The sequence below is a fragment of the Cavia porcellus genome, unplaced genomic scaffold, assembly GCF_034190915.1.
Source record: "Cavia porcellus strain 051 isolate PalLab524CR breed Dunkin Hartley unplaced genomic scaffold, mCavPor4.1 scaffold_8, whole genome shotgun sequence".
Classification (NCBI taxonomy): Eukaryota; Metazoa; Chordata; class Mammalia; order Rodentia; family Caviidae; genus Cavia; species Cavia porcellus.
Window position 1 is genome coordinate 91779607 of NW_026947491.1, and position 17160 is coordinate 91796766.

At 55.1% G+C, this 17160-nt stretch overlaps 1 protein-coding gene across 3 annotated transcripts; it reads right to left on the reverse strand.

The window, feature by feature from the left end:
- Positions 1-898: 898 nt before the first annotated feature.
- Nfyb (nuclear transcription factor Y subunit beta) lies at positions 899-16912 on the reverse strand. Of its 3 annotated transcripts, none has more exons than XM_063255477.1 (8): positions 16759-16912; positions 14406-14491; positions 8028-8121; positions 6832-6962; positions 4491-4688; positions 3841-3922; positions 3129-3208; positions 899-2563 (listed from the first exon to the last, which is right to left on the reverse strand). In XM_063255477.1, the coding sequence occupies exons 3-8, from the start codon at positions 8119-8121 to the stop codon at positions 2549-2551; spliced, it is 600 nt and encodes a 199-aa protein (XP_063111547.1). In that variant the 5' UTR covers positions 14406-14491; positions 16759-16912; the 3' UTR covers positions 899-2548. The 3 variants fall into 3 exon arrangements, with proteins under 3 accessions (XP_063111547.1, XP_063111545.1, XP_063111546.1); XM_063255475.1 differs by having other exon boundaries at positions 899-2566; XM_063255476.1 differs by lacking the exon at positions 16759-16912 and adding an exon at positions 16382-16528 and having other exon boundaries at positions 899-2566.
- Positions 16913-17160: the final 248 nt, after the last annotated feature.

A 17160-nucleotide genomic window follows, 5' to 3' on the forward strand; every position in this document is an offset into this window, starting at 1 on the left:
TAACCCTCCCGCTAGCCTGTTTTGACCTTTTGGTGGGGGTTGGGGATTTAGCTCAGCAGCATTTATAAGCATCCGCCTTGTAAATGCACAGTTGTGAGTTCGATTCCTGGTACCAATAAATAAGACATTTTTCTTTTCCTCTTCAAAATCAAATCAACCAACCAAGCCCCCCTGGAAGATTGCATTTTTCATGCCTGTGTACTGCTAGAGGAATCCGCTTAGTCGGGCCTTCAGAGCTGTCCACTTAGAAATGCTGAAGGTGACTGGATCGCTCAGCCCCCCCACCCAGATGACACGGAAGCAAGTGACAAAAGCCCAGCCTCAGAGTGGACGCTGGGCAGAGGCCACGCTGCAGGAGGTAAAGGTCATTTCAGTGGTGGGCACAAAGGAGGTGGCTGCCAGCTAGGAAGCATCTTTGGTACAACCTGCTGTCCCTGCTTCTACCTGTAGTTGGTCGATGAAACTCTGCTCTTAGGTACTCAGAAAAATCAGTATTTACAAAGCTTCAGGCAGCATTTTCAGGTTGACACAGATGTGTACACACTTTAGGTCCGGGGACAAGCACGTGACGGCAGCCAGCACTGACTTGGCGGCGTGAAGCCCCCGACACGTGGAGAGCGGACCCGTCCTTTCCGGGGGAGCAGGGCGACCTCAGAGGTGCGCTCCTGGCACTCAGAGTTTCAAACACTGCGTCACATACAGACTTAGATTCTAGAACTACCGAATTCCTTTTATCTCTTTTACTCAAACCCAGCCAAATCTTCAAAGCACTTTACAGTGTACATTTGGTACATGACAGCACCTCTCTCGGGGACATGGTGACACGCATGCCACACAGATCCAGCAGCAGACATTTTGGACTGTTCCAGGACATACCCACACACAGGCCGCAGCAGGCTTGACGCGCTGCCTGTCTGGTGACCCAGCAGTTCTAAGTTTATTTCAAGGAAAGTCATGGATGTACACAAGATTCAGTGAAGTGTTGTTTATAACTGTGAAAAGATATAAATAGTCAAAAATCTCCAGTAGACAAATAAATTAGGATTCAGTCATACAACAGAATAGTAAGCCAACAGAAAGGATGCAGGAGACCAGCATGGCCCGGGAAACAGGGTCACAATATATTGTTGAGTGAAAAAAGCCGGTTACAAAACGGTATGCACGATATGAGCCCATTCTTATAAAAATATACATATTTTGCAAAGTAAAAGGACAAATGATATTTATCAAAATATTAACATTGGTTATCCCGACACAGTAGGGTGATCGTGGGTTCTGCTCACCGCCCTTGCCCTTCTCCTGCTGGCCCGCCCTGCACCGGGCACCCTCACGGGCCGGAGGGCCCTGGCCAGCCCTGCTCCGGGCTCCTGCAGCGAAGCAGCGGGTCCTGCTCAGACCGCGTCCGTCCGGAGTGGCGGTGGGACAGGTGACAGCCACTCAAGCTTCCTTCCAGGCGAACGACACAGCAGCCATTGCCCATATTAAGTTTAAAAACCCCTCAGGTTGTCACCATGAAGAAGAGAAAACACAGATCCCCGCGTACAGAGGCGCAACCCGAGGACACACTGCTGCGTGATACGAAGCGACACCGTCCAGCTGTTTATTGCAGAGATCGGGACAGCACCGGAGAGGCCACCGCAACCCTGTGCCCACGTCGGGCACAAGGTCTGCACGGCCAGGTGGGTGGCGCTTCCGGTCCAAGAGAAGGGGAGGGGTGCCTCGGACTGTGCCCCTCGGTGAGGGGCTTGGAAACACTTGGGGTGCGTGCTGAGGAACACCAAGCGCCAGGACACGGGAAACGTAAATGAACTCCAACACTGGCGGCAAAGTCCCAGGAAACAGATCCAGTGTTACCACGGGAAGCCCCAGATGACGGTGACCATGACAGATAACGACGATGACGGTGACGTGTCCAGGCGGGCACCAGGCTGGGCTGGGAGGACAGCAGCCTCTGCTCCCGCATCCCACTCGGCTGATGACATTTCTTAAAAAACGGTGCTGCTTAAACTATGATGTTTTACCAAAAAAAGGAACTTTAATAAATACAGAAAAGGCTAAAAATCTAGCTAGGTTATCATGCAAGGTATCATAAAGCCAAGACAAACTCAAATGTATAATAAAGGCAACCTGCATTCAAAATGAACTCTACCTCATCTTTTATTAAACGGGTAAACATCATGAATTAACCCAGCTGCTTACCTGAATTACAAAAGTAACATGATTCAATATGAAAATAAGAAACTGTCTACAAATCTCTGACAGTAATAAATTGCAATATACACTGCATACAGGCATCATACAGAGCAACACTCCCGTACAAAACAAAAATATTTTAATACCTTTAAAATCCAAATTTTTCTTTAAAATCATTCATGAAAAAGATTCTCAAGTCAGAATTAACACCTCAATTAGCCAAGCCTCAGGAAGCTACATTACAGCTACTCAATGTACAAAGAGCCGTCCGCGTCCCACGTCCCCGGCCCTGCTGCTGCCACCGCCACCGCCACCGCCGCCGCCGCCGTCCAGGGCTGCAGACACGCTCTCGGGATCAGGAGAACTGAATCTGCTGAACGCCAGAAATTTAAGAGACGGGAATTGGGTAGCATTTAGGCAACACTTCACTCACTCACTGATTTATTTAGTCTTTTTGAGCCAGGGTCAAGGCAGCAGCTCAGGCTGGCCTTGAGCCCACTTTGTAGCCCTGGCTGGCCTCTAACACCCAGCGATCCTCCTGCCTCAGCCTCCCGAGCGCTGGGATGACAGGCGTGCGCCACCTCGCCCGGCTACCAGACTTCAGAAGTAACATATCCATCCACACAAGGCCGGCGGAGAGGGGAAGCCCTCCTCCTCCCAGGCCACCCCTCGGCTCCTCGCCCCCACGGAGCTGCTCTAACTGCTCTAACTAATCTGTTACTTCTCATCCTAGACATCATCTGTGCAGGTGTGAGCATGTCTCCTGGTCTAGTCATCAAGGGAACGCTATGCATTACCACACGTACACCTGGAGAAAGTAATTTTTAAGAGCTTCCCGCAGGTCTCTAACAGTGGTGCGTGGGGTTAAAGTTAGCTGGCAACAAGGCCAATGGATATAAACCATTGTTAAAGCCGCTGACAGGCTGGGGCTGTACCTGTTGGTAGGACGTGGTGTAAACCATGACATTCTGCTGCTGGCCGTCTGCAGTGATCAGGCCAGCTGGTAACTGGTTGGCTGGAAGGAAACAGAAGAGCTTACAGGAGGAAAATCATCGCGTCTGCTTTCCTGGGCTGAACCTAAACTGGACCTGTCCGGCCCCTTACAGCTCGGCACTCGTCACAGATGTCAGCAGACCCTGGAGGTCACATTTCCCATTTAAACAGTATCCCTGAAAGGCACATTTTTCTGCATTGAGGACGAGGAGGGCACGGCACCCGCATGTCTGGGGTGGACCCGGCTCTGAGGTTCGGTGAGTCCCCGTGGAGGGACGGCTGGTGAGGCACGCGCTGAGCTCCCCAACATGCCACACTGTCCTGTGCTTTTTCAGGGGGGAGGTCTTTTACGAGGCAGGGTTTCACTGTGTGGTTCAGGCTGGCCTGGAACGCACAGCCACCCTCCTGCCTCGGCCTCCAGAGTGCTGGGGTTACAGGTGGGTACCACAGTGCCCAGCTCCTTCCTGACTGCTAAAACTGAATCCCTGAGCTCGAGACCTCACCCTCTTCACCGCCTTCTCAGTCTTTCATCTCCCGAGACCTGGCCACCCCGGGAGGCCGAGAATCAAGTCCTGCTCCACCCGGCCCACACCCCAGCCCACCCCGACGGAGAGGAAGCAGGAGGGATGTGGTGGTGAGAGCCCGGCCACTTACTGAAGGCCTCCTCTGTGAGCTCCTCGCCGAGCCCGTCCGCCGCCGTCACCGCGCCGCCGATGCCCTTCTCCCCTTTCATGGCCTGCAAGGAGGGCAGACAGTGGCACTGAGGACCTGGCTCCACCCACGTGGGGACAGACGCCTGCGCCACCCCGGCGGGGAAGGCCCGAGTCACTTGGGGCCCAGGACAAGTGCACTGCAGGCCACATCCAAGGGTCACACAGTGCCACCGGTGGCACAGAGGGATGTCTGCAAATACCACAATACCAGGCAACTCGGAGGTCCACACGGGCCCTGTGTTACAGACCAGGCGGGGCTACATAGTGAGCTCAAGGTTAGCCTGCACTTCACAACGAAAAAAAAAAAGGACAGCAACGAGCTGACCACTGTTTACTTCTAATTCCACAATAAAGGTGCTCCAGGGCTCACTGTCTCGCAAGGAGGCCCACAGGGGTTCCATCAATCTGCTGAGGGTCTCAGGATTCCCGGGTACCAGAGATGGGGCACAGCCTCAGTCTGCACCCCAAGTCCCCGGACCGCGGTGTGTAACCCCACTGAGCTTAGCATAAAGAAAACACTAACGAGGCTTGCGACCAGCTAAAATGTCCACAGGTCACAGCCGAAGCCTCGATACTGCGGGCCGTGCTCACCTCGCGGAACTTCTGCAGGTACAACTTCAGGGGCTCCACGTAGCTGTCGAAGCCCAGGGTGGACATGGCGAAGAGGATGTCCTCCCCGTTGATTGTCTTCCGCTTCTCCTGGTGGCACCTCTCGCTGGCCTCCGACGTGATGAAGCTGATGAACTCGCTCACGCACTCCTGCACACACTCTTTGGCATCTTTTGCAATCTGAAGGGACGAAGTCACAGGTAAATCTGCAGGGAATTTAACCATCAGCTCCGAAGCGCTGCAAAAACCAAAGGCCTTGCAAAAGAACCCAGCTGCCAGTGTGCGCGCGGACCCTCACTCCCGCTACGTGATAAGTAACAACCACTGTGCTGTCAAGGGCAGCCCCCCGGGGCTGTAGAGACCTCACCGAGCAGTCAGAGCCCTGCATCTGACCCCCAGAACTGCAAACCAAACACACGTTTGTTTCTTCCAACACTGGCTGGTTGTGGTGGTGCACATCTGGAATGCCTGTCATCCCAGCACTCAGAGGCTGAGGCAGGAAGATCCTGATCACAAGTTTGAAACCATCCTGAACTGCCAAGCAAATTTAAGGCCATCCTGGACTACATAGGCCCACCTCAAAATTTAACAATTTCAACCTTTAATCAGACAAAAACTCAAATACTATTTTATGTTTTAACTTTTTGTCTTTTGAGACGGTTTCACTACGCAGTTTAAGTTAGCCTTGAACTCACTATGTAGCCCAGGCTGGTCTTAGTCTCGCATTAATCCTCTTGCTTCAGCCTCCCAAGTGCTGGGATTACAGGGCTGTACCACCACATCAAACTCAAATACAATGTAGATATCTAAAAAAAAAAAAGGGTGGACGCTCTGCCGCCCGCCCCGTACAGGCTGAAAACCGAGAACCGGGATGAAAACCAGCCCCACCATGCTGCACCAGGCGCACTGCGGCCCGGCTCAGAAGGGCTCCCTGCCTCAGCATCTGCACTCTGAAGACACAGAAAAACAGAAGCCAGAAGGCCCAGCATATGCACGGTCAGGGAAGGCAGTAATGCGTGGTGACGTTTTGACTCCAGGGACACAGGACAGCTGTGGATCCTGAGCGTCACGAGCTGCCGAGTCCTCAGCAAGATGCTCTTCCTGAGGCTGCAGGGCTCCAGGTGGAAACCACAGAGGGATGACCCAGGTGACCCCATGCCTGACCCTGCGAGGGCCACAGGGAACTGGGCTGCAGAGCCCGGATGGACCATCCGTCCTGTGTTGCCCAGGGCAGAATTTTAGGGTTCTTAGCAGCCGCGCTGAACAAAACGGGAGTAAAACTGACTTTAACACTTAACCAGATGGAGCCCATCACCACCACGTAGACCTGGCGTCAGCTCTACACAAAGCTCCCAAGTCTGATTTCTGGGCACCCGAGCCCCTCGCCGGGCCGGGCCCGGCCCAGCCGCTAAGCTGCACACCCTTTCCTCCTGGGCCAAGGGGCCTGCCCAGGCTGCACTGCCCACCGCCAGGCTCGGTGGGGTTCCAGCTGCACCCTCCCTTGGAAGCTCTAGCACTTTTGGAAGGACTTTCTTAAGCCATGAACCGTGATAAAGCCACAGCGGTGTAACAGAGAACAGACTATACGGTGTGAATCCTGAATTCAGGCCAAGTGATGAATGGTGTTTTTAAAAGCAGCTCTAAGATGACCAGAACCACCTTTTAGAAAGTCATGTGAAACCTGAGCAACGGCTTTGAAGATAACAACATGCAATATAACAACCATCACTAAAGTCCTGCCACCTTGGTTTGAAATTCTGTATCACTACTGGTTTTTATTGTTTGGTTTGCTTATCTGTTTTTCTCTCTTTAAAAAATAAAATAAAAAATCATGCCAGCTGTATGTTAGTATCTGTAATTATTTAAAAGTATCTGTTTCCTGGAGCTGGGGATTTAGCTCAACAACATAAGCGCCTGCCCAGCAAGCAGACAGTCGTGAGTTCAGTCCCCGGTACCGATTAAAAGGAAAAAGACAAAAAAAAGTATCTGTTTCCTTACACTGGGCTTTATGACTGTCGGTCACAGTCCGGTGTAACCTAATTCTCACGAGACCCTAGAGAAGCTACATCCTGATGGGTGCGGACCTCAGACTGACAACCACAGCCCCAAGTCACTGGCTTCTGGAGGCGCAGGGAGGGCCACGGGGGGCCACACAGAAGTGGACGTGAGCACTGGTCACTGCGCATGCAGAAATAAATATTTGATTTACTGAAAGGCTGAACCACTGGGTTCAAAGTGAGTTAATGATTTAACTACGGGTATTTGTGTCGCTTTCCATCCCCCACCCATACAGCGAGTTCAAACCCTGCTGGCTGGGCGTCACCTTCCCGGTCTGTGGTATGGCGTTTTTCATTATCCTGGCCACGTTCGCAATGGGAAGATAAATGTCTTGCTCTCGGAAGCTTTCTTTTGAACCATTTGTGTCTTCATGATCGTTCATGCTGTCTTCTGTGTCTAAAAGAAGCAGGATCATGTCAGCTTTAGTTTCCTGTAATTTTTACCTCGAGATGGGAAAACCCAACCTGAGGTGCGGTGCATGCCAACCTCCAGCCCGAGTGCCCTCCCGTCTGGGGAGCAGGGCAGGGGTTCTCTGCAGTTTTCTCAGGGCCAGAAGTGGCCCTATTCATTATTTGCAAACCCGCCCAACTGACCTTCAAAAAGCTCGGCCTCCCCACGCGCCCCCTGACACCCGCAGGTGCCCTGTCTTTCCTCCGATGCCCCTTGTGACTCTATTTCTCATTCCCCTGCTCAGATGCCCCCACCTGCTTCCTGGGCCTGGGGGGTGCAGCCCCCCGCCTTCCCCTGACTAGAGGGGGCCAGGGACTGTGCTGGGTGTCTAGCCCTGCTTGGGAGACCCCACCCTGACACATCACTGGCTGCCGCAGCACTACTGGGGTGTATTTTTAGCAAACCCACAGCAGTGAGTGACCCAATTTTTCTTACAAAACATGAATTTTATGGATGCGACACAGGGGCACCTCCACAGAGCCGGGACACACCCTCCGCTGGGCGCGGTCAGACACAGGACCTCAGCTTCCTCTCCCCGGGCAAAGCGTCTGGCTAACTCCATCTCCATTTTCAATACATTTTTTTTTTTTTTTTTGTCTTTTTCATTTTTATTGGTACCGGGGATCGAACTCACGACCGCCTGCTTGCAAGGCAGGTGCTTATGCCGCTGAGCTAAATCCCCAGCCTTCCATCTCCATTTTTACGTGTGAGAAACAAGGTCAGCAAAATATTCAGGATGTAACCCTAAACCTTCATCACACCTTGTAAAATCATTTTAATTCTTAATTTCACAAATCAATATGCCACAAACGGAAGTTCTTTCTGATAGGCCAACACAATACTGCAAAATAAGTTCCCAAGTAAAAACGGTGGCAATTTAAGCTGCCCTTCGAAGCACTACCATCCTGGCTGAGCCCGGGAAGGAGAATTTCTCAGCTTTACGCTGCGCTCACGAAGGAAGCGGGTGAATTCCCAAAGCAGCCCGGGCTGCCGTGCCCGCTGCGCCCTTACCGTCATGCGGCTGGATCACATAGTGGCTCCCGCCAATGTAGTCCGCGGAGATCCCGAGCTGGGACGCATCTGTGGTGGAGCTGTCGCCGTCCATCTGCAGAAGAGACAGTGCTCAGGGCCCCGGAGCGCCCGGCCGAAGGCGACTGGCCGGCCGGGGCGCGGCCTGGGTGGGCGCCAAAGGAAGACGGAGCTCCCCTTGGACACTGCTCGGGATCCCCAGCCTGGCCGGCCGGCCGGCCAGCACACACTGCTCCCCCCAGCTGCGCAGCCCCTGCGTGGGCCCCAGCAGCCCCCCATCGGCGGCAGGGACACTGGGGACACAGTGCTGATACCCGCTGCCAGGCAGGGCGCGGCGTCTCGGGGCTCTAGTCCACAGGGAATTCTTTCTCCCGAGAGAATTTGTGCTCATTTTACATAAAAACACAGCATGAACCACTGACCAGGAGGGCTTAAAGTGACCACTGAGAGGGCGCCCACTCAGCCAGACCCATCGCGAGAGGGAAAATCCGGGAAAAATGAGGCCCAGGGCTGGGTTCTACACCGTGAGGGTGCTCTGCACCCCCAGACGGGCAGGGTGAAAACCAAAACTACGTCATCCGACTGCAGGGCACAGCCCGGGTCAAAGAGAGCAGAGACACTGCAACGGGTCCTCAGCGTCACCGAGGCCCAGGAGCCAACACAAGTCAGTGCTAGGAATCACCGCCACGCTGGGGGCTCCCTAACCTCCCTCCCTGCAGCTCACTCAGCGCCCCGCTTCTGCTGGCTCCTCCCCAACACTGAGGCGCGGGGACCGCTTTCCTGTCTTCAACACAGCATTTCTCCTGCTGACTTTGATGTCTAACTTGTAGATACAGATTTACTTTCATAACTTAGACTTGCTCTGAGGGGGACAGAACAGAACCCGCAGGCCTGGAACAGCCCACAGAAGCACAGATGCCTGTTTACCCTCCGACTCTCCAGTAAGACGTAAGCAGGGGACAAACTCAGTGAACTAACTTCTCCTCACTCGCACCGCTGTGGCTTGGATGTCCAGATGTCCAGATGTCCCGAGAAACCACGGATGCCCACAGGTGGGCCTTCCGGGCCAGCTAGGTGCAGGGGTGCGGCCCGAGGTCAGGGTGTGAGACTCTGCAGGGGCCCACTGACACGCCAGTGCGGCTCTGGCTGCGGGTAACGGGAAGCCTCGCCCTAGGTGTGGGTGGCACCAACCACCAGGCTGGAGCGGGGTGGGATCCGCAGGAGAGGAGAGGAAAGGCGGCTGCTGCTGCCGCCCGCCGTCTGCCTGCCCTGCCACGGACTGTGTCTCCTCCGTGACGCCCCCGGCCTTGGAGCCAGCCAGCCACGGACTAAAACCTCTGCAAACCATGAGCCCAAAGAACCCTTTCCTCGTGTAACTTGTGGGTGCCGGGTGCTTTGTCCCCGCACTGAGAAAGTAACGCCCACTCCCCCTGAAGCAAGCACCCTTAGCAGCTACGCACACAGCGCCGCCACCCCGTGTGAGGCTGACAGAGTGACTAGGAGGCACGGCCCAAATATAAAGTGCTCCTCGGAGCCCAAAATGAAGCAGCGTTGGGAAAGCAGCTTTCCAGGGATGGGACGGCGGACTTATGAGCAGGCAGGATGGCCTGCTGCAGCGCCTGGGAGGTGACAGGCTTCACAATGACCCAAGGAAGATAAGGTGCAGGACACAGGACCGATACGTTGATTCAGAACCAGTAACCAGACAAATGTGTGTCTTGGCAAGTGAGGACCTGCTGCAGACTCCTATTAAGTCAGTATCCACGGTGACCAGCCTTAAAGTTCCTGGTGAGTAAGACGCTTCCTCTGCGGGAGAGGAATTTCAACAGATACCACAGGCAAAAAACTGAACTGCACCTAGTCAAGGAGTAAGATCCTAATGTGGATTAACAGCACGCCGCTTTCTGCTTTCTAAACAAGAGCGTTTCCTTACAGACAGCAAGCGGCTGCCCGAGTGGCAGGGAGCGTGTTTCACGCGGGCTCTCCACCTCTGAGGGAAGGCCACACTGCGCGCTGCGTGTTTCCAGTTCTGCAAGTCTCAGCTTTCCTGTCACACACACACACCCAGCTCTGTCCTTTCTGTCCCCCACTGAAGTCCACCTGGTGGGCGTGGTCTGCGGGCCGGCCTTCGCACCTGCTGGAACCCTAGGCCGGGGCAATGTCCACTTTTGGAAGCCCCAAGGAGTCGTTTAACAGGTTGGCCTGACCTTAGCTCTGGGGTCAGCAGCTGTGTGAGGCATCGTGGGGGAACTTGCTGCCTACATTTCTCCTCTGCCTAAAACCTCCTTCAGACTGCAGGCCATCCGGAAGGCCCCCCGGGGGGCAGGCAGCATCTGCCGGCCTGCTGGGTGCGGCCCCGGACAGTCAACCCTGAGGACCAGGTCTCTGTCCCCAGCCCGCAGGGGAATAAAGGTTGCATCACAGGCAGGGCTGGGGGTGGAGCGCGGTTTCCAGCACTCCCAGGACAGCGCTCTGGAATCCACTGGCCCAGCTGGAGTCTCAGCTGTCTGTGGGCCGCGGTGAGCTGGGAGCTGAACCTGCAGCCCCGTAACAAGCGCCACCCGCAGCCATGAAGTAACCCCAGGCGCTCAGCTGCCTGCTGGGCCCAGCCCTAACGAGGCAGAGGTGTTTTGCTGCCTGCCCGGTGAGCTCATCTCTAGGGCCTGGCCAGTCCAGGGGTCAAGGAAGGCCAGGGCAGGAAACAGCCTTGAAACTGAGACTCACGAGAAACACAAACCGGTCAGGCAAAACAAAAACGTGGCAAACAATGTTCCAGACAGAGAAGGAAGAAACAGGCTGTGCTGGGGACCTGGACAGCTCAGCGGGAGAACAGGCCACACCTGTGGACAGCAGCAGCGGCACCACAGGGAATTTTCGGCCGAAGAGTACAGATCTGTTCTCTTCTGTCTAACAAGACAGGGTCTTGGCTACTTCAGGCTGGCCTCGCCCACTGCAGCCTCCGGCAGCCCTCCTGCCTCAGCCTCCTGAGTGCTGGCTGGGGTTACGGCTCTTTACACGGTCCTGCTAGCCGCTCCCGTTCTCTGTGGGTGGTGGACTCTCACCAGTGTCTGCCCCCTAGACATAGAGGTAGAGACGGTGACGATGGCCGTCCAGTCCTGCTTGGTGTTTTGCAATCCTGTATTTTTCAGGTATTTGCTCTGTTACAGAAATCTAAATTATAAATGACTTTTTGAATCCCCTTGTCTTGGAAAAGTAACAAATGAATCGCACAGTGTTTTGTCCAGAAGGTGCATAAATATTTTATATTTCTTTCCTTGCTCTCTGGTTACAGGACGGCTTGTTAGACACTGGTCAGCTCCGTCCACATCACCACAGAACCCTCACGGTCACTGACCACTGCTGGAAGGGTTAAAGCTTCGTTCCTTCATTTAGGTTCTGTCACCGCTGTCCCTGGCACCAACAGCTGCCAGCAGGCAGGTGCGCTCTGTCTCCGTCTCATGACACAGACGTTCCGCCTTTTCTTCTGCACGTCCTCTGGCTCTTCCCTCCCGTCAGTCTCTGAGGCCCCAGTGTGTCTGTTTCTCGTGGTAAGAGCATCACTGAGTTCTGCAGAAGTATTTAATGGTGAACTAATGGGCCTCGGGGAAGACATTCTTATAGCTTGTAGCACAAAATTATAGCTTATTTTTCACAAACACAAACTAGTAAAAGAAAATAACCAGAACTTATTAATCTCAATAATTTCAGTAGAAACAAACTTCAAAGGTGCATACAACATTCTAAATAAAAAAGCAGTCAAAACTAGTGACAAACAGATGTGCGAGCGTATCTTGAGCAAACAGGAATCGCTGGCTGGAAGGCTGCCCACCTGGCAGCGGGGTCAGGACACAGATGCCTGTGTGGTGCCCGGGGTAAACTGTGACGCGGCTAAACCTTCATCCCCGCCAACACATGAACCTGTGCGGCCGGGGGAGGGGCGGGGATGACAATGCAGCCAGCTGGGGCGCCTTCGGGCCGAGCCCTGAAGGTCACAGCAGCAAGGGGACTCCAGCGAGCCTAACAGCAGGCAACACCAGCAGGACTTGGTGGCCAGCTGGACAGTGCCTGACAAAGCGGGGTGACTGGCAGCCCGGCTGGGCGGCCCTGACTTGCCCCTGCATAAAAAAAGAAAAGCTCAAGCACTAGCTGGTGCCCAGGGACCCAGCAGAAGCAAGCAGGGGACGGTGACGGATCACGCAGTGGGGTGTGAGGCCGGCCAGAGCATGGGCACGCTCGTTAAAGTAGCTGTAACACTGCACTGATTCCTTACAGTGCACGGCTGGTGCTGTTCTCCAAATACAGAAACAGATACCACACTTGCATTACTTGCATCTCAGCTCTGCTAGGAACTCACCCCCAGACAGCAGTGTTCACACTGGCAGCGCACTGAGTATCTCGGGAAAGGTTTGTCCTCCTGGGCAGCGGGGGAGAAACTGAGGCACGGTGGCTGGTGGCTTGCCCTGGGTGGGGCTGCAGTCTAGAGCCTCTGACAGCGGCATAGTCCTGCAGTCCCAGGTCTACGCCTTCCCGCCAAGCCAGCTGTGCACTCACAGAGGGCGGCCCAGGACACGCTCGGGAGACCCCTGGCGAGCGCTACCCCCTGGGGGCTGGCCCGCACCCAGGTACTCTGACCCTCCCACACCCCATTCTTCTGGTGGGCGGCTTGGGGGAGCTGCTGCATCTAAAGCACTTAGCAAGACAGCTGGCGCACATTAGGGCTGCAACAGATGCCACTGGGCATCACGGTCCCTTCCAGCACGGCTGTCACTCTGGCCCCGTGGAACGGACCCTTTCGCCTGCTCTGTGGATCTCAGTCCTCCACCTCCTCCTCGCAAGCAACAAAACACAGACTCCTCTTGGGATCTGGCCCCTCTCAGTGTCCCCCTCCCCCTTCCCTACACACCCAGTCACCCACGTTATACACACAGCCCTGCACACCAGGAAAACCCTCACTCCTCCCCGCCTCGCATTCTTGTCTTTTAAAAAGAGTTCTTATGTGCCTCTTTTTTTTTAAGACAGGCTCTCAACATGTAGTCCAGGCTGGCCTTGAGTTCATGATGTACCAAATCTGGCCTCAAACTCACGCCAATACTCCTGCCTCAGCCTCCCGAGGGCTGGACACCAGTGTACCAGGTCAGCCCTGAAGAACCGCTTGACTCTGAGCTCAGCGCCCAACACAGCTCCCGCTTGCTGTCCACACCAGTCCTGCCTCCTCCTGCCGTCTGACTGCCCTGTCACACCGACCAGGGCGCCCGCACCGCGGCTCGCAATTCTCTCCCTCACATCTCGAGTAGTAACCCTGCCTGGTTTACACTTTCCTCCGAAGCCTGCTAGTGTCACACGATGTCCCCGCTCTCCCTTCCCTCGCTTTCTTCAGGAATGCACATGACAGCGCCTCTGTGCCGTGAGTCCCAGACCCGCGGCCGCCCAGCATAGCAAACTTCAGCTGCGGGAATCAAACTCCCTCCCCAGCCCTCGCAGGAAAAGGGACATCTTCTCCACCATTTGTGCCAACCTCCACTCTTCCAGGTAACCGCAGCAGTCCGTCAGGTCCTGCCCTCTGCTGCAGGCCACCTCGGCCTCGCTCTTCACGGCCGCCCCCGGACGTGCCCTTCCTCCCCCCTTCCGGTGGGTTACACCCCACCTTAACCCACGGTTCGGGTTTGTTCTGGCACAGGGTCTCTCTGTGCAGCCAGGCCGGCCTGCACCTCAGTGCGATCTTCCTGCTCAGCCTCCTGAGTGCGAGGGCTGCGATCTCAGGGAACGCCACCGCGCCTGGCTCTGGCATACTGATTTACGGTAAGCCCGATCTAGAAGACTGGCTCCCCGGGTCGTGGGGCTGCTCCTTTTCCCAGCAGGTCCCCCACTTACCCTAACTAAACTTGCTTCCAACTCTGTCTTCAGGCTAATAAATACTTTACCACTAGGATGCACTTTCACTTGAGGTCTGACAAATGGAATTCCTTCACTTCAGCAGTGAAGCAACTATGACTCAAAGAAATTGTGACACGCCTGAGGTCACAAATCCAGCAGCAGGGCCTGTATGGCCCGGATATTCTGAGAAGTCACTGTGCCGCCTGCCGGTCCCCATCCTGACGCTGGCCTTGGGCTTCTGCCTCCCGTGCTGCCCTCACTTGCGATCCGCACCCCACCCAGCCTGTGGCACAGCCAGCCTGAGGATGCACCAGGCTGTCGCCCTCCCAGCTCCCACACGGGACGCTGGACCATATGCAAAGCATGGAAACCAGGCCAGCAGAGGCTCCAGCTTCTGGACCCAGAAGGCCCTCACAGTCACTGATGGCCGCTCCCAGCCAAGGCTGCGCAGGTCGTGTCATGGCCGGAACGGGAGAGTCTACTCACGGTGCTGAAATGCTGGAGAACCGTGCTGTCGGCGGTGCTGGGGAGCAGCTGTCCCACGCGCGGTCCAGGCCTGGCCCAGCCTCAGCCTAGAACACAAACATCTGTTAGTGGTAAGGACGCACAAGCTGTGGGCTTGCTTTCTAGTGAAATTAAAGAGGGCACATGCAATTTTCTCTGCAAGTCTCAGTGAACAGAGTGTAAAAAACTGGTGCACCATAAATGTTTGCTGAATTCAAAGTATTCTGGAGAACTTAGGAAAAACAATCACGATACAAACACACCACTTCATTTCTTTGGTGATGGGTTTGTCAATGTTTCAGTTAGGCTTAGGCATCTGAAAACACAAAGGGGGAGTTTTTGGTTTTTTTATCTCAGACTATAATGCTTTTAAGAGACTTTTTTTTTTTTTTTTTATCAGTACCAGAGATGGAAGTCACCACCGCCTGCTTGCAAGGCAGGAGCTTATGGCGCTGAGCTAAATCCCCAGCCCCTATAATGCTATTAAGTACATGTTCTCAATTATATTGGAAAGAGACACGTTCTTTAGAGACCATACCAAAAACCCAGGATCAAGAGTTTTATCTGTAATTTTGAAGCAGCAATATTTTGGACTAAAATACATCTTAATGGCACTTCTGCCTCCCTGTGGGGCGCACACAGCTGAATAAATTAGATCAATTACAGTGTCAAAGACTTTTGCTCACAGGATCTTTCCTTTTCTTGAACCTGAAACAACTGAATGGGGGGCGGGGTGGTTCTGCCAAAAAACAAACACATTTCTTCTCTCTTTAGGGAGAGGAAATTCTGATTTGCGTTGGAGCATGATACCCAGTAAACATCCAGAAGTGGTGACACAGGTAACCCTGTAATCCCAGTACTTCTGTCATCCCAGCACTCAGGAGGCTGAGGCAGGAAGATCACTTTGAGTTTGAGGCCAGCTTAGGCTACAGAGTGAATTCAAAGCCAGGCTGAACTGCATAGTGAGACTTTGTCTTTAAAAGTAAATAAATAAATTTTAAAACAAAAAAAAGAAATCCAGTAAATAGCAGAAGAAATTCTGGCCACTGAATTGAATTTTTAAAACACTATTAAAGAGTCCAGACAACAAAGAAGACTGTCCAAAGATTATCTGGTATAATCCTAAAAGTAATTCCTAATGTCTTTTTACATAGGTCCTTTTCTGGATCCAAAACTGCCCAGAACAATCCTTCAAGCTACAAAAAATAGCAATAATTTCTGGTGACTTTGATGCATAAAAAAATACCCTTGGAAAACGTAAAATATGAGGGGGCCGCACACCCACAGTATTTTCCTTATACTGAGTAGGCACACACCAGTCACCCCAACAGTTGAGTATGTATAACTGAGAAAAACAGCACCACTTCATCTGGTATTTATTTTCTTAAGGGCAGGTCATGATACATGCAGAAGCTCTAGGGAATGCATACATCTGTTTAATGTTAGAAGAAATGCAAATCTGTATCCAAGAAAAGCAGCAGACTCGCTTCCCCCAACCTCCATTCTTTGGCATCAGCGACCAGAGAGTTGTGCATCGGTGTAACCCTCACCTTAGCTCCAAGAGCCGTGCAGAGAAGAGTCGCCTTTCAACGATTCTGGATAAACTTTCAATACTTTTCCAATAAGACCCCCATTTATGATTGCCACCTCTACTGATCTGTGCGCCCCGTCACTTCGCGCTGCCGCTCAGTCCCCATGCTACGGCAGGCGAGGCAATCCTGGGGACCTGGGGCAACCGGGGAGCCCACGCGAATTAGTGGGGCGCGGGGCGCCATCTGCTCGAGGGTCGCCGCCCCCGCCTGCTCCTGCGGACCTGAGGGGGCACCTGGGCGCCGGGACGGCTGATGGGTGCTCCCCAATTCTTTGTTCTCCGAGTCGCTGTCCCCCCGGGGCCCCGCGCGTCCCCCACCTCCCACCCGGAGCGAAGCCGCGGCCCGACCCGGAGGCCTGGTTCCCACCTGCGGCGGCGCGGGGCCCAGGCCGCCGACGTGCGTCCTCCGCGAGCCGCGGGCCGGGGACCCCGAGGACCCCGCGGCCTCGGCCCGACCCGCGCCCGGCCGGCGCATCCCGCCGCCGCCCGGAGACAAAGCTCCCCGGCCCCGCGCGGCGTCCGCCCGCCCGCCCGCCCGCTCCTCTCGTCCCGCACGGCAGCGGCCCCGGCACGGCGCGGCCCGCGGGCACAGGCGGCGGGAGCGGGCGGGCGAGCGGGGCGAGCGGCCGGGACACGGCCGCGGCGGCGGCGGGGCCGGGGCCGGCGCCGGAGGAGACGGACATTTCATTCGAGCTAAAGTGGAGTCGCTTTAGGAGCGATCATTGGCCGAAGCGAGACACAAACCTCCAATGCAGCCCTGGTTGGCTCCCGTCTCCAATCGGCTGTTTGGTTGGACAGAAAATGGCTGCGAAGGAACCAGTCCCAGCGCGGAGCCCCGCTTCCAGCTCGCGGCCTCCCCTCCCTCCGCCGCGGGCCGCTCCCCTCGGCGCGACACCCTCCCTCCGCGACGCCCGGCCGCCCGCGCGCACGCTCGGCCCCGCCCACCACGAGACGGCCCCGCCTCACGTACGCCAGCCCAGCCCCCACGCAGGCCTCGGCGGCGGCTGCACGGAGCTGGCGCGCGGTTTGTTCCTTCTCGGGCGCGGGCTTCGCCGTCCGCCCTGGGCTGCCCCCGGCCGCGTCCGACCTGCGCCTGCACCTCCAGGAGGGCGCCGCGGGGACGATTGCGACACCTGCGCCTGGAGC